The sequence below is a fragment of the Molossus molossus genome, unplaced genomic scaffold (genome assembly GCF_014108415.1).
Source record: "Molossus molossus isolate mMolMol1 unplaced genomic scaffold, mMolMol1.p scaffold_m16_p_1, whole genome shotgun sequence".
Taxonomy (NCBI): domain Eukaryota; kingdom Metazoa; phylum Chordata; class Mammalia; order Chiroptera; family Molossidae; genus Molossus; species Molossus molossus.
The window spans coordinates 200,401,429-200,416,568 of record NW_023425344.1 but is presented as its reverse complement, the minus strand read 5'-3'; the positions used below and the strand labels follow the sequence as shown (position 1 = coordinate 200,416,568).

General features: G+C 53.6%; 2 protein-coding genes across 4 annotated transcripts in view; one reads left to right on the top strand and one right to left on the bottom strand.

Moving 5' to 3' along the window:
- The window catches only part of CA12 (carbonic anhydrase 12), a 55,404-nt gene extending 41,230 nt beyond the window's left edge, over nt 1-14,174 (top strand). The window contains exons 6-11 of one of the 2 annotated variants that reach the window (XM_036260791.1): nt 398-461; nt 694-851; nt 2,503-2,629; nt 11,776-11,808; nt 12,643-12,730; nt 14,102-14,174. In XM_036260791.1, the coding sequence (XP_036116684.1) occupies nt 398-461; nt 694-851; nt 2,503-2,629; nt 11,776-11,808; nt 12,643-12,730; nt 14,102-14,174 (543 nt within the window). The remainder of the gene's footprint in view (nt 1-397; nt 462-693; nt 852-2,502; nt 2,630-11,775; nt 11,809-12,642; nt 12,731-14,101) is intronic. The other variant, XM_036260801.1, reaches the window with a different exon arrangement.
- The window catches only part of APH1B (aph-1 homolog B, gamma-secretase subunit), a 59,411-nt gene continuing 57,248 nt past the window's right edge, over nt 12,978-15,140 (bottom strand). Inside the window, exon 7 of one of the 2 annotated variants that reach the window (XM_036260778.1) lies at nt 12,978-12,993. The gene's annotated coding sequence lies outside the window, so the exon portion shown is untranslated. Of the gene's footprint in view, nt 12,994-14,021; nt 15,026-15,140 lie in introns of those variants that run through there. The other variant, XM_036260758.1, reaches the window with a different exon arrangement.

The window sequence follows — 15,140 nt, the reverse complement described above, 5'->3', positions numbered from 1 at the left end:
TCACCTGCATCATTTTTCCCTAGTGAGACAGCATGTACCTTGTTTCTCAACATGCTTACATGACTTGGCTCGCGTGAGCTCACGCTCCCTAAGTTCCGGTTAGAGAGCAAGCCCTCAGGCCCATAGCTGGGCAATCAGCACAGGCCATATCCCCTGCCCCGGACCCCCTGTGTCCTGAGCTGGAAACAGTACGCCCTGAGCTACAGGAGGGCAGGATCACTATACCAACCCCGTACCAGCCTAGTGACCCATCCTAATTGTCCTAGTAAAGGGCCTTCTTCAGGAGGGCCTGGCAGCAGTGACCACGTACGCCCACCAAGCTCTTCCATTCGCCATCGTCAGTCCAGGCTCAGCCTATAGGATTCTGTCCCAGTTCAACCGGCTCCGTCTCTTGCAGATGGGCTCCTTCAATCCATCCTATGACAAGATCTTCAGTCACCTTCAACATGTGAAGTACAAAGGTGAGGGGTCCTGAGATGGGATGCTCATTCACCCTCTGTTGGAGAAGGATGTAGTGGCTCCTGTGTGACCTGAAGAAAAGCGAATGCTGAGGACAGGTGTTGTCTGTGACCAGGTCCTTGGGTCAGACGGCTTAGAAAGGGGCTAGTCCCTATTTCTTCGCTCGGTCATATGCTCAGCTGCTCTTCTGCCATTGGGAGCGAGACTGACACATCCTCCAACATGTCTCTCCAGACCAAAAAGTGCACATTCCGGGTTTCAGCATTGAAGAGCTGCTTCCCGAGAGGCCTGCTGAGTACTATCGCTACCACGGGTCCCTGACCACGCCTCCCTGCCACCCCACGGTGATCTGGACAGTTTTCAGGAACACCGTGCAAGTCTCCCGGCAGCAGGTAAGTGTGCTCCTCCGAGTCAGAGGCCACGTGGTATCACCCATATCATATTCAATGACTTGTTTTCCTCACTTAGAATTTCATTGGCAGCTATTCAAAACCTCCCCATGCCCGGCCGGTGTGGCTCAATGGTTGAGTGTCGACCCGTGCACCGAGAGGTCTCTGGTTTGATTCCCGGTCAGGGCACATGCCCAGGTTGTGGGCCCAGTCCCCAGTGGGGGACATGCAGGAGGCGGCCAGTTGATGTTCTCTCTCATCGATGTTTCTCTCTCTCTCCCTCTCTTTTCCCCTCTCTCTAAACAATAAAAAATAAAAATAAAAATAAAAAATAAAACCTCCCCAATGTCACAGGTACCTGGGAAGTGCAGCAGAATTAGGTACGGCTACCAAGTCAGACAGGAAGATGAATCCAGCTCCGCAGTTTGTTTGTTTTTAATCCTCACCTGAGGATATTTTTCCATTCTTGTTTAGACAGAGAAGGAGGGAGGGAGGGAGAGAGACAGAGAGAAACATCAATGTGAGAGAGACACATCGACTGGCTGCCTCCCACACGACCCAACCAGGGCCGGGGGTGAACTGCAACAGAGGTACGTGCCCTTGATTGGAATCGAACCCGTGACTCACTGGTCTGTAGGCTGGCGCTCCAACCGCTGAGCCAAACCAGCCAGGGCCGGATCCACAGTTCTTGAAAAGAGTTGCTAAGTTGCATTTCCTACTACAGTATATCCCGCCTGGTTCCTTCACAGGGTGGAATGAGGGAGGACCAAGTCAGACTGCTTCACAACCGGGCTGACTGCAGCGATGAGTCGGCGAGGCTCTCTGCCCTCGGCTCACTGTCTAGTGCAAAGCCGAGGAGCCGAAGCCTCAGCAGTCACCTCTGACCATCTCACTGTACACAGCATGAAAGTGAGGATTAGTGTTCAGGAGACTTGCGGGACCGCCCCTGGTTAGTGACAGCTACGGGCTCCAGGCCGCTGCCGACCTGTGCTCCCAGCCTTGATTCACCAAGGAGAAAGGCAGCCAGGAGCCGGCGGGTAGCGCTGTGCACCGGCTCACGGCCCAGCCACCGTCGCCCTCAGCGTGGCTTCCTTTCACTATGAGCTTCTGACCTGAGTAACCCAGACACAGGCAGCAAGCAGGCGGGCAGGAATAACGGCGCATTGAATCAAGAGGAGAAGTGTGGGGAGGCCGTCGGTCCTGACCCAGAACCCCTGGAATCAGATCACGCAGTCTGCGTGGGTCTGTGAAAGCTCTGTGGAACCGGCACCTGAGTGACCCGCCACAGGCTTGCTCCTCTTCCCATTGCTTCTGGTGGGGCCATCCGCATAGGCCCCAGACCCTCTGATTGAGTCGGGTCCAAATCGGGCACAGGAGAGCAGGGTGGTCTCTGGGAGAAGCTGAGGAGCCCCTCCGGCACCCCGGATTCCTCCCTGCCGCAGATGTCAGGCACAGTCTGGAGCTAAGCCTGGGAGGTGGGGTCAGCTCACCCGTGCCCAGTTCCCCAGATGCCCGCAGGGGAGGGGAGCAGTATCGGGCTTTCCCCGACTCTTGCTAAGGCCCTGGAGGTGAGGGCTGGCAGTCCCTTCCTCCTCGAGGGCCGGCAGAGGAGCTGCCACTCTGCCTGAAGGGTGTTTCTGCTCTGCCCCCACAGCTGCTGGCTTTGGAGACAGCTCTGTACTTCACGCGTGAGAACGACCCAGCCCCCAGGGAAATGGTCAACAACTTCCGGGGGGTCCAGAAGTTTGATGAGAGGCGGGTGTACATCTCCTTCCAACAAGGTGAGGAGATGCGGGGTGTGGGGGGGAGTGGTGCCCTGGCCTCAGGCGTGTTAGGGGCACTCTGGCTGCCAAGGGAACCGTGGTGCGGGGCACGTGAGGAGCTGTGTGTGGGTTTGCTGAGGTCCCCTCCCTGCCCTTGACTTCCCTGAGCCCTCGCAGGAAGCACAGCCAGGGCCTCCAGGCGCACGGACGAGAGCCCTCATGAAGTGTGGGCGTCTCCCTCAGAGGGGGAACAGAATGTCCTGGGGGACCGCTCTGCTCTGGAGACGCACCCCTTCTCCTAAGACACAGGATAGCCCCCGTTCCATGAGGTCACTCTCCTAACTCCTTCTTCTCGGCTTTCTGAGCGTCGAGGCCCATCTTCAGCCTTGCTCGCTGGCTCACCACCAGCACCTTCCGTGTCCAGGGTGCTCCTCTGAGAGGGTCACATGCATGGTCCCGCGGCCCACGGGGCGAACGCAGCTGCCCCCACTGCCTCCGTCTCCCCAGGCGCAGGCACAGCGCACGCCCGATGAGCGAGAGCATGTGCTTTATTCTAACGCTATGAAAGCTCAGTTCCTCCTCCTAAATCTGAAACCTCCCCGAAGGGCACTCACGATCTTTCCTTGCCCAGTACCTACATCAGTACTGCTGGAAGCTAGGGGTCCAGGAAAAGGGGGTTAGGGAACAGTCTTGGGGCCCACACCCTTCTTCAAACCCCCAGGTTTCCTTTCTCACTGTAGATGCCTGAGTGGCTCCCGACTTGGGAGTCTCGAGTGGTCAGAAGCAGATAGGTCCGAGGAAGTACCAGCGTATCCTCTTACATGTCACCTGTGGCTGAACGGGGCCAGGTGCTCATACTGAAAGATGGCCCCGCGAACCCACTGGCCGGGCGATCAGCTCTCTTTGTTCACTGCCCTCTTTGTTCAATCTTGTTTGTTCCCTTCTTATTGTGTGAGATTACCAGCATCACCTACTAAGCGTAGTTGGACATACGGAGATTGTATTTCAAAGCTCTCGTCAGGCAGCATTAGAAACATGCCCTCTGGATCACCTAACATCTGGTCACAACTGTGCCCTGCTCAGTCAGTGACTCAGCCAAGAACTGCCCAAGAAGGTAGCTTTTGTGTTCCCCTCTCCAGATGCCACTAGTGAAGGTCATTTCCCTCTCTCACCCTCCATTTTCTGGCCTGAAAACTGACTCTGTGAACAGTGGACCTGCCTAAACGTGGAGGATGTATGTGATGATGACTAAGAAAGCGTCTTCCCCAGGAGATGCCTCTGAGGTCCAGAATTACCCCTTTGGGATCTATTCTGGACATAACTTTCTCTTTTCCTGTTCCTCTAAATGGAGTATGTAATGTTCAAAGGTCAAATGGAAATACTTCAACTCCTAAATACAATTTAAAACCCTGCCTGCAGAGGAGGGACTAGGCCCACATAGATCAGGTAGACTTTTGCTTGTGATTCAAGGATAATAACTGCTCTGCTCTCTGGGCTAGTCTACACAGGTCGCAGGGGACAGGGTCACGACTACTTCCCTACGGTCAGGAGACGCGGGTTCCAGGCCTGGCTTGTTTCCTCCCAGCTGTAACAGTGTGGACAGATTATGCCCCTTCTTCGGCCTTGGTTTCTTCAGCCAAGAATAACAGGCTGGCCTGGGTGAGCTGATGTCCCTCGAGGGCTGACGTGCTGATTCTAAGTGGACACTAACGACCCCCATCCTGGCTTTACATTGCAGGGACAGTGTTTGAGGGCAGTTACAGAGGATCAGAAGAAGCCATGCAGGAACTTGAGTCTGACGTCCCAACGTAACCCCTCACTTGTAACGATAAACTGGCATTGGGAGTAATTAGCCATCTTCTTAGACCGGCTGGGGTCTAAGCGGGTGCTTGTAGCCTGGGCGGTGCAGCCAGGGTGTAGCAGAGCGCTTCAGTAGACCCTCCGGGTCTGGCTAGGGGGGCAGCCCACAGACCACGTCCCAGCGTAGGACGCCAAGATCAAAGCCCAATGCAGCTTTGCCACTGCCCTCCTGCACGGCTTCGAATCCGCGGCAGCACAAGGCAAACCTGTTCATTTGGAGGCTGATTATAGAAACTTGGCCAGAATTCTCTCCTGCTCACCTCCAAAAGATGCAGGCAGCAGATGGGGCTGTTGCCAAGGAGCAATGAGGAGGCAGCCCCAAAGCAAAAGCCCCAAACGTCATGCCCCGGGGCACTGCACTCAGGAGGGCCCGCTCAGACACTGTTCCAGGTGTGCGGGTGCACCTGTCAGTGGATCTGGAGCGGTTTGGGCTTGATTATTCGTACACTTGACACTGAGGCATGTTTGTCGTTAGGTGTGGTTCATTCAGGGGTTTTTCTGGAAGTTACCAAGAACTACGGAGTTGCAAAATTTCGCCAGGAGAACAGTAATGTTAAGGAAATCCTCTGGGAGAGAAAGTGCATGGACTTTGAGAGGAGGGTCTGAGATTTCACCAAACTGGAATGGGGACAGAACTGTTGAACCTGACCCTGCTTTTCCCTCAGCTGTGCTTAGAAAGGACAGAACCTGGTTTCCGTCCTGAAGACGGGTCTAGTCTAACCACGGCTCAGCCCTCGGCAGGCTCTTCCACCCGTGTGCTGCGGACAGTGGGGGCTGCCCTGCGGGCTGCAGCGTTGGCAGCGCCTTGGCTCCCCTCACCGTAACCGCCAAGAACGTCTGCAGACGTGGCCTGATGTCGCTGGGGGGGAGGGTAAAACTCCCCTGACTGAGAACTGCGGCCCCAGGTGCTGCACGACGCCTTTCCCAGGCCCAGACTGATATTTTCCCACTCATATCACAGGACTCTAGAGTTTTCTATCACATGCCCTGGTCTTGATTCCATTACAGCACATTTTTCAGTCTGGGGATGGTCACCCCTGGAACGGTACGGGGTTACTAATTTAGAACAATCAGACCCAAGAGGAACTCTGGTCCCCTTATTTTTTGTAGAACTTGATTATCTTTTTAATATCATTGGGTATGTCCAAGGCTAAGAGAAGTGGATGAGAGAGAACCATTCACCATTAAGATTACAAGTCTCTTTATCAGAGGTCCGCAGTCTCCCACGCAGCCGCTTCCTTCAGAATCCCTTCGTCATTCTTCTTCCTTCCTGCTGTACAAGCTTCTCCCGTATGAATGTCATCTGTTGCCTCTGGTTGAAGTGCCCACTCCTTACAGCGAGGGGAAAGTCATGCCAGGTACTTACTCAGCTCCTACAAGGTGCCTCTTCTAAGTGGCACGAATGGAAATGAGCTGAAGAGGGGAAACGAGGCTCACTGTCCTGAAGGTGGGACCCCGAGAGAGGGAACACAGGGGGACCCTCCCGAATCTCATGTGAGGAAGGAGAAAGACCAGAGAGGCACAGCGACAGTCCGGCCCAATGCTTGTTTCCTTCCAGCTGACGTCTTCCTAGCCACAGACACCAATGCTGGGTCCAGATGGTGACGGGCATAAAGCCAGAGCCCATCCAACCTGCTGCTCACATGTCAGGGCGAGGCAAACTTGAAGGACAAGAGGAGACCAAAAAGTTTCTATAATCACGTCTTTAGTGGCCTGCCGTAGAGCGGGGGTGGCCGAGGGGCACTCAGACGAGGGCTGCGGGAGGGGCTCGCACTCCTGAACCTGTGTAGTAGCGAGATTAGACTCTACTCCGCCCTGGAGCGGGGTGGTTCTATAAAACCTTTAGAAAGAGATCAAGAGAAAGAAATCTTACAAAGCTAAGATGGCTAATTATCTACTTCTTCGAGACTAGAATGTATGCTTTGTGGTTATTGACACTGTGTTTCTCAAAGTTCCTATTTATAAATAAACTCTATGAGATGGGAAAGGATCCATTCTTCCCAAGTGCCCGCACGGAAGACCAGAGGAGCGCCTGCCTTCCAGCTCCCCTGGGTACGGGGTTGACCGGCAGACCGTCACCTGGCGTGCGGAGCAGTGACGCCCCATTCCCTTCATCTAATGCAGCTTAGTACACCCCAGCAGTTCTGAGCACACCCCAGGTGAGGCACACGGGGCACAGAAAGCTCCACCACGGGTGCTATCTTGCCCCTAACAACAAGCTCCTGGACAGAGCAGACCGTGTTCAGGAAAGACAGTGGGCGAAGGGCTCAGGCAGAGCTGGAGCTGCCCTTGGGGAGGTAGCGGGGTGACGGCTCCAGCCCTGCCCCCTGGCGGCACCCGCACTCCGCAGGGCCTCCCTGGACGTGGCAGCTGCTCTCCATATGCACACCGTCTACTTCTGCTCACGTTCCTCCCTTGGGGGTGCCCTCACCTCTGCCACCTGGAAAATTCTTGCAAGACCCAATCCTGATCATATCCTCCCAGAAGTCTTCCCCCTGAAGGCGCCTGGCGCTGTGCCTGGTGCTCATGACGAGTCTGAAAGAATGTAACCGATCCTTCTGCCCATCCCTTCCCTCCCCGGGCCTCCCCAGGGTCCTCTCTGTGGAATGACTGCAACATAAGCCTGCCCAATTGTTCATTTTTAGTCCTGTCTTACTTCGCTTTGTTATCAATTTGTGAACAGCATTAAAATCAATTCATTTGTTTAAGAAAAATTAAAGATTAGAACTTAGCTGCCAACTTTTGAAGGCCTGGAAGGGAGTTGCCCAGAGATGCTGTCAGGCTCTCTGTTGCTCTGGCCTGATAGGGGTGAAGGCCCCAGGCCCACCACCTTCATCCCTGCGGCACGGACGGAGCCGAGAGGACAAAGCAGCCAGGCTGACACCGTGCCCGTGCCTACTGCCCCAGGCCTTGGCTCCCAGGGCAGTGTGGCCCTCTCCCGGGCCTGCAATCTGGACAGCAAACCCTTGGGCCTATCATGGGCGTGGAAAACCGGTTCCCTCATATAATCCGGTGGTATCTTTTTGGCAGGTTTATTTGTAGAAATTATTCTCTATTGGGTTCTTTATAGTGTTGATAAGGAAAATCCCCCAGTTAGATATGCCCTCCAACGGTGGTGACGTTCTGTGGCGAGGACGGCGTCCTTGCTCTTCTTACCAAAGCATCAACCAGAGGGAGGGCCAGCGTGTCACTTACTTGAGTCTATGACTTGCATGAAGCGATGTAAGAGTTTTACCATTCAAAACTGGATTAAAAACTCTCCCTGCCTCCTCCTATTTTCACTATGTACCATGTCACCTACCAAACCGTCCATATTTACAATAATACTTTGAAAAGGACTGTAGTCCTTTTTATTCAGAATTCTGTTTGAATGCACAGAATTGCACATAGACCTAGAAAATGCTAGACTTGTTCCAGGAACAGCGAGCTGAGTCAATGAGGTGTTTGTTCCTCCGCCTGGACTTTTCTGTTTGCACTTGAGGCCTCAGAAGACCTCAAAAGCAGTTAAACAGCATCCCTCGGTCCAGCAAGATGCCAGCGGAAGACGCAGCTCCCGAGCCAGCCAGACCAGGTAGCAATGCCCCTGTGCAAGCCGCTTGCCAGCCTCCCTGGGGGTCTGCACCTTCCTGGGCGAGGCCTGTGACAGTTGTACCCTGTATCCGTGTGGTTTCCTTGTGTGTATTGCTCTCTCTCTGTCCCCCCGACACATAGCAGGGCACTCTATGGAGAGCGGGCAGTGCCCCCATGTCTGTCCAGCTGCACCCTGACCAGCCAGCTCAGGAGCCCCTTGGTTGCGTTCTCATCCGTAGCTCTTGGGGGCCATCTCTGTCAGCCAGCCTGCTCCGTTGCTCCTGTCTGTCCCATTGATCTCACTGGGAACTGCTTGTCTTATTTGGTGTTCAGAAACAAACCGTTTCTTTGTGTAACCTGCAGAGGAATTTCTCTAGCTCTGTCTCCTGCACCATCTTCGGTGCCTGTTCTCTCTCTGGGCTAGTTCTCTGGTAGCCCCAACAGCTCTCCCTGGCTTCCCCTCTCCCTTTAGTTAGGAGATGCTTTGGTGTCGCCTGCCGTGGGGACCCCAGCCCTGTGGACTCCATCCAGCTCTGAGGAGAAGCCGTGCTTCTGTGATGTCGGAGCTGTCCAAGCTGGCAGGGGCCGGCTGCCCAGCATCTTCCTGCCCTGGGCTACCTGTGGGGCAGGATTCTTATGAGGCAACACCTTGCCGCCATGTCTCTTGCGTAGTAGCTCACGCTCTTTGCTTGCTCAAACTGCTCTGTTTTGGCCGCATCAAGGTCTTGGCTGAAAGCACCTGTCCCAGTCTCTGGGGCTGTCCTTGTCCTTGTGGTTGCTGGCCCTCCCGTCACTGTTTCCAAGGAGAGGCAACTTGGGCCCTGACAAGTAGTTGTCCTGGAGCAGGCAGCCAGGCTAAAGCCCCGGATAAAATTGGGCTTTTTTTTTTATCCTCACCCGAGGACATTTTTGCATTTATCTTTAGACAGAGTGGGAAGGACAGAGGGGGGGGAGAGAGAGAGAAACATTGACGTGGAGAGAGACATCGAGTGGTTGCCACCCGCACAACCCAACCAAGGCCGGGGACAAACTGCAACCAAGGTACGTGCCCTTAGCAGGAACTGAACCCGGTCTCTCTGGTCCACAGGCCGACGCTCTAACCACTGAGCCAAACCGGCCAGGGCGGATTGGGCTCTTTATAGGCCTCGTGCAGCCCAGGGCACTGCGCAGTGGACCAGGAAAGCACTTTCCTCCACACCAGCCACCAAGCTGGACTCTTGAGACAAGTCCGATTCCTGGAGGCCTTGCTTCTGCAGCCTGCCCAGCTCCCTAAGACCGTGGTGGGGGGCACCCCCTCCGGCCCCAGAGCGGGCTGCTCAGCTGTGGGGGCCCTGTGGCTCTCAGGATGTCTGAGGTGGCTGTGAAGGTGACGGAGTTAGAAACTGTCCTTTGGATGGCGTGCCCAGTGGTCAGGCTTACCAGTACCAGTCCTACGCGGTGAGAACCCATTTGGTACCACAGCTTGGTATCTGGAGTTTTAGGAACAAAGAACAAAAGTGTATTTCATCAAAAGGCTGGGAAAGGAAGCCATGACTAGTAGTTGGGGCTTTCTGGGTTGTTGTTTTTAAGATCCTGAAGGTGCCCTGGCCGGTTTGGCTCAGCGGTTAGAGCGTCCACCTGCGGTCCGGAGAGACCCGGGTTCGGTTCCCGCTAGGGGCATGTACTTCGGTTGCAGTTTGTCCCCGGACCTGGTTGGTCATGCGGGTGGCAGCCACTCGATGTGTCCTTTTCACATCGATGTTTCCCTGTCTCTCTCTTCCTCTCTCTCCCTCCCACTCTATCTGTAAAAAAAACAAAAAAAAAAAAAGATCCTAAAGGCCTCAGTACCTCCAGGTACCTTGAACACACACACACACACACACACACACACACACACACACACTCTCTCTCTCTCTCTCTCTCTCTCTCTCTCCCCCAAATACCAAATTACAGTGTGCAGAGACCACAGTGGTGCAGGGAAAAGAGCGTGTGCTATGCAAATATTTGACCCTCTCCCAGGGGGAAAGTCATGTCCTGAGTGTCTCCCCAGGCCACAGACTGATCCTTGTGTTCAAGGCACAAGAAGAGGCCTCGGGCAGTGAACCAGGCAGGGGGAACCACTCTCTCTGCCACTTGGGAGGTCGTGGGCTACTGGTGGTGGCCGACAAGAGCCAAGAAAACAGGTCACCCTGTCCTTTGTGGACAGCTCCTCTCCATACCTGCTCTGTTTAACCATACAGCAGCCCAGGACCACCGGGGGAGCCAGACCAGAGACTCCTAGGGGCCAGCCTTGGACCAGACAGGCCGTAGACTCAACATGACATTGCAGAAGAGGACAGTAGGGGAAGGAGCAGGGCTGATGGCACCTAGGGAATCAGCTGGACTCTGGCCACATGACAGAAGGCATGAGCCAAACCTCACCCTGCAGTATCGTGTCTTGTTCCCTCGAGTGTCAAGTGATCCAAGAGTAGGTTCCTGGCCCTGTGTTGGCACCTCATACTTGGTCAGCGCTCACCCAGGGTCTCAGTTGCCCAGTGCAGGCTCTAAGGACACAAGCTCTCCATAGTACCAGGCTGGGTGGTCACCTTCTGCATAACTCTAGCCTCCAATGTGAACTGGAACAAGCACCCTTACACACACACACACACACACACACACACGTTTCTACTGAAGTCAGAAAACCACCAGACAAGGGGGTATGTATAAACAGAGACTTTCTTTAGATGGAGGACCTGACTGGGACGATGGGGGTAGCTGTAAGCTGGAAGAAGCCGGCTGGGTCACCCAGGGGAGCTTCATGACTGGGCTTCTCTGTCTTACTGAAGAAGCCGGAGCCACCGTGACCCTCCCCCAGGGAGGTCCCTCACAGGCTGACCGCAGGAGTTCTCCTCAGATAGCCGGGCGGTGCTTGAGCCGCACTGAGGACACCTCACGCACCCATTCATCTGCAACGGCAGATTGTGGCGAGAAGCTGGTCCTCTGGTTGCACATGACACACAGGGAGGCTGGTATGTGGAGGCATTTCTCTGGTTTACCCAGGGGGCCAGTGCAAAAACAGAACCAAACCAGGACAACAAGACTGATGGGGACGGGTGAAGCCTGGTGAGAGGTTCCAACTGAGCTCTGCCGGCCCCAGCCAGCCGGAGCATGGCAGGTTCCTTGCTGAGGAAGAGGGGTAGGTACCAGAGAAGCAGGCAACAGCCTGCCCAAGGAGACTATGACTCTCATCCTTCCTCACCTTCCACTTTGGCCACTTTGTGTTGTTGTTTTTTGTTTTTTTTATCCTCACCCGAGGACATTTTCCCATTTTTTGTTCAGGTAGAGTGGGAGGGAGAGAGAGGAACAGAGAGAGAGAGAGAAACATCGATGTGAAAGGGACACATCAAGTGGCTGCCACCCACACAACCGACCAGGGCCGGGGACAAACTGCAACCGAGGTACGCGCCCTTAGCGGGAACCGAACCCGGGTCTCTCAGGACCGCAGGCCAACGCTCTAACCGCTGAGCCAAACCGGCCAGGGCCACTTTGGCCACTTTTTATTGAAAGCTGAAGTCCTGCCCAAGAAGAGAGATCACTGTGACTAAGAGCATCCAAAGGAGGGATCACTGTGTGAATCCCCTAGGTGGGCAGTTCCCTCTACCTCATCTGGATAAGCCTAGTACCCCCACCAAACAAAAAGTAGAGCTTCGAAACACTGGTCAAGCCCATCAAGGTTTGACTCGGTTAATTTCCCATCTTTTCCTCCCCTTTTGAAGAGCAAGACCTTACCTACGCAGGACTGAGTCTGGGTACGTGGCCAGCTGGCCGTGCATGCTGCTGCTGGGTGATCACTGTGATTGTCAGCGTGATCTGGGCCTACGACTCCTCCAGCCCATCCTCTATGCTTCTCTGTGCTGTCGCTCTGGCTCCTGGCCTCTTCTCCCTGCGGCTCTCACCCTCAAGCCACTCGTTGATTCAAAGATGAACCACCAATCAGATGCTCCCCTAATGAGAGACCTAATCACTCTGTACAGCATGCGTACCTTCAAAGAGCCTGAGATCTTCTGTTGGCCGTGGTGGAAAGCCGTTGCCTAAAAACATGCCTAAGCCCAATGTGGGTGACTGGCTAGGGGACCTTGGGGATGGGCCCCTGGTTGTTTTGGGCTGCTTAGGACTGTGCAATGGAACTTGGGGGGCAACCCTGATAAAGAGGCATCCCAATGGGCCTTTCATTCAGCAGGCAAAGATGGAGTAAGTTTTTATTCTGTAGCCCAGGGTTTCTCAAAGTGTGGTACATGGACCACATACATCAGCATCAGCTAGAGGTGTTTGACAAAAATGTAGATTCCTGGGATCCACTCGAGATTGAATCATTCTCTGAGGGTTGGACTCAAAAGAAGTCTACATTTTAAACAAGCTCTTCAGATGATCCTGGTGCAAATTTGAGAACCCCTGCTGGAGAAGGAGCACAGTTTGCAAATGGCCCCCTCTAAGTGCCCCAGCCAGTCCTGCCAAGCCAAAGACCAGAACCTGAGCACAGAGGTGGATGACTACCCGGCTGTCACCTGATGTCACACGGTGTGCTATGGGAAGAGGTGGAGGGGAGGGAGGGAAGTAATGCATGTCCACTGCCTCTCCACCAGGCATCGTCCTTTCGGGGGCCCTGGCTGGCGTCCTCGGCGTCTGCGTCATCCTGGCAGTGTCCATCTGGCTCGTCAGAAGGAAGAAGAGGTGAGCTGGTTTTGCTTTGAAGTGGGAATGGGTGGCTTCTGGATTAATCTGTCTGAAAAGACAGCCTGCACAATGAAGAGCCCCTGCCCCCTGTCCCCACACTTATCCTAGGAGTGCTGGTCCCCAAACACCATGGGCTCAGCCTCCTCTGCAGGAGATGCTGGTCGTGCAGGGGTCACTGTGCTTGGAGCTGGAGGTGTGTCTGCCAGCCGTGCTGTTCAAACCTTGGACAAGCCTCTTGCCTTGAGGGGTGGCCCATCTGTCTAAATATAAGCAACAAGGCTGTCTTCCAAGACCTTTACATCTGACTTTTCTCATCTTTATTTTAAATTGAATTTATTGGGGTGACTATAGGTTTTAGGTGTACAGTTCTACAATTCATCATCTGTATATTTTATTTTATTATTATTATTATTATTATTATTATTATTTTATCCTCACCCGAGGACATTTTTTCATTTTTTGTTCAGGTAGAGTGGGAGGGAGAGAGAGGAACAGAGAGAGAGAGAGAAACATCGATGTGAAAGGGACACATTGAGTGGCTGCCACCTGCACGACCGACCAGGGCCAGGGACAAACCGCAACCGAAGTACGTGCCCTTAGCGGGAACCGAACCCGGGTCTCTCTGTACCGCAGGCCGACGCTCTAACCGCTGAGCCAAACCGGCCAGGGCATCATCTGTACATTTTATTGTGTGTTCGCCCCCCATAGTCTAGTTTCCTTCCACCACCAGTTACTCCCCTTTACCCTCTTCTACCTGCCCCACCCCTTTGCCTCTGGTAACCACCATACTGTTGTCTGTGCCTATGAGGGTTTTGATGTGTGTGTGGTTTAATCCCTTCACCTTTTTCATGCAGCGATCAGTCTGTTCTCTATCTATGAGTCTGTTTCTATTTTGTTTATTAGAGTCTACATATAGGTAAAATCATATGGTATTTGTCTTTTGTGAATCCAAAAAGTGAAGAAAAACTTGATTTCTCAGTTACGTTAGCTATTAATGCCTTTTGTTCATGTTTTGTTGTCATATTTACTTTTTCCTGAAATCTAATTTCTTTCTCCTGGTATGAAAAAACCAGGTTGCCAGGAACCCCACAACAGAATCAAAGGTTTGAAGCAGGGGTGGTAATGAGACCTTCTTCAAAATGCAGGCCTAATATTGTCAGGTGTTAAAAAAGAATAGTTGAACAACAAATAGGTTCATTTTGGTTAATGCTCTTTGCTGCCATTCCCCCCAAAACCAACAGAATTGGGGAAGGGCCCCCAAGAGAGGAGTCTGACCCCTGCACCTTGCCTCGTTCCTGGCTGTCAGGCCGCACTCTGCCTCCCTCCCCTTTGACTAATAAGACTCGTGTGTTCTTCTTGTTCCAATAGCAAAAAAGGTGGCGACAACAAAGGAGTCATTTACAAGCCAGCCTTCAAGAAGGAGACGGAGGCCCACGCCTGAGGCCTCGGCACTCCAGGCTCATCCAAGGAAGGACTCTGCTTTGGGTGCTACACACTGTGACTCCCTGGACACTTACAATACCCGAGAGTTCTACAGAGCTTACCCCACAAACACCCTAGGCCGCCGGAGCCTCTAGGTGGGTGCCCCACCGTCCGGACGCTATGGCCACTCCCAGTGCCATCATGGATGGGAAGAGGTGGCCAAAGAGGCGGGAACTGAGCTGTCTGCTTCATTTGTAAGACCTGTAAGAGGTCTTGATTCTGGGGACACAGCCACGTTGCCTGGTGAGGGCTGCTATTATTGAAAAACACTTTTATCCAGGGGTTCACTCAAGTGTGTTTTCAAATGTCCTGGAAATTCTGCTCCTTATCCAAGCTTTCAAACCTGAATGTGCACCCTCTGCTTCGGTTTTGCTTTGGAGACTCAAGTCTGTTTCTCAGGGAAGGTGGTGGTATCTTCTTCCGATTTCCTTCTACTGTGACAAAGCCTTTAGTCTGACTTTGCAGCTTGGGGAGGTGGGGGTGGGGAGCGGGAAGCATTGATACAGGAAGGGTCAAGGGGTCTGAGACAAAAAGAAAACAAGAGACAGTCCTGAAAGACAGCAGAGGCGTCTTCCGAGTCCTGTCCCTTGGAGCAGATGCACTGACTGGACTGTAGGGAGAATGAAGACACGTGAGCACTGGGAGTCTCAGGGGCTGTCAGTGTAAGGACGGACTATTAAGCCCAAGCCCAGCCTACTGCCAGTGGGGCCGTTATGGTTTATACTCCACAGATGTTATCAATAATCCGGCTATTCCTTGGAAATGTGCTGCTGCGTTCTCTCTCCTCCGGCAGACGTGAGTCCTGAGAATCTAGAGAAAACAGGCAGAAGCAAAGGGATTGACGAGCTCTGTTTCTTTTGCCCAAATTCCGTTTCTGCCACCTTTGTGGAGTCCGTACCGCCCACCTGGAATCGGGACTGACCTA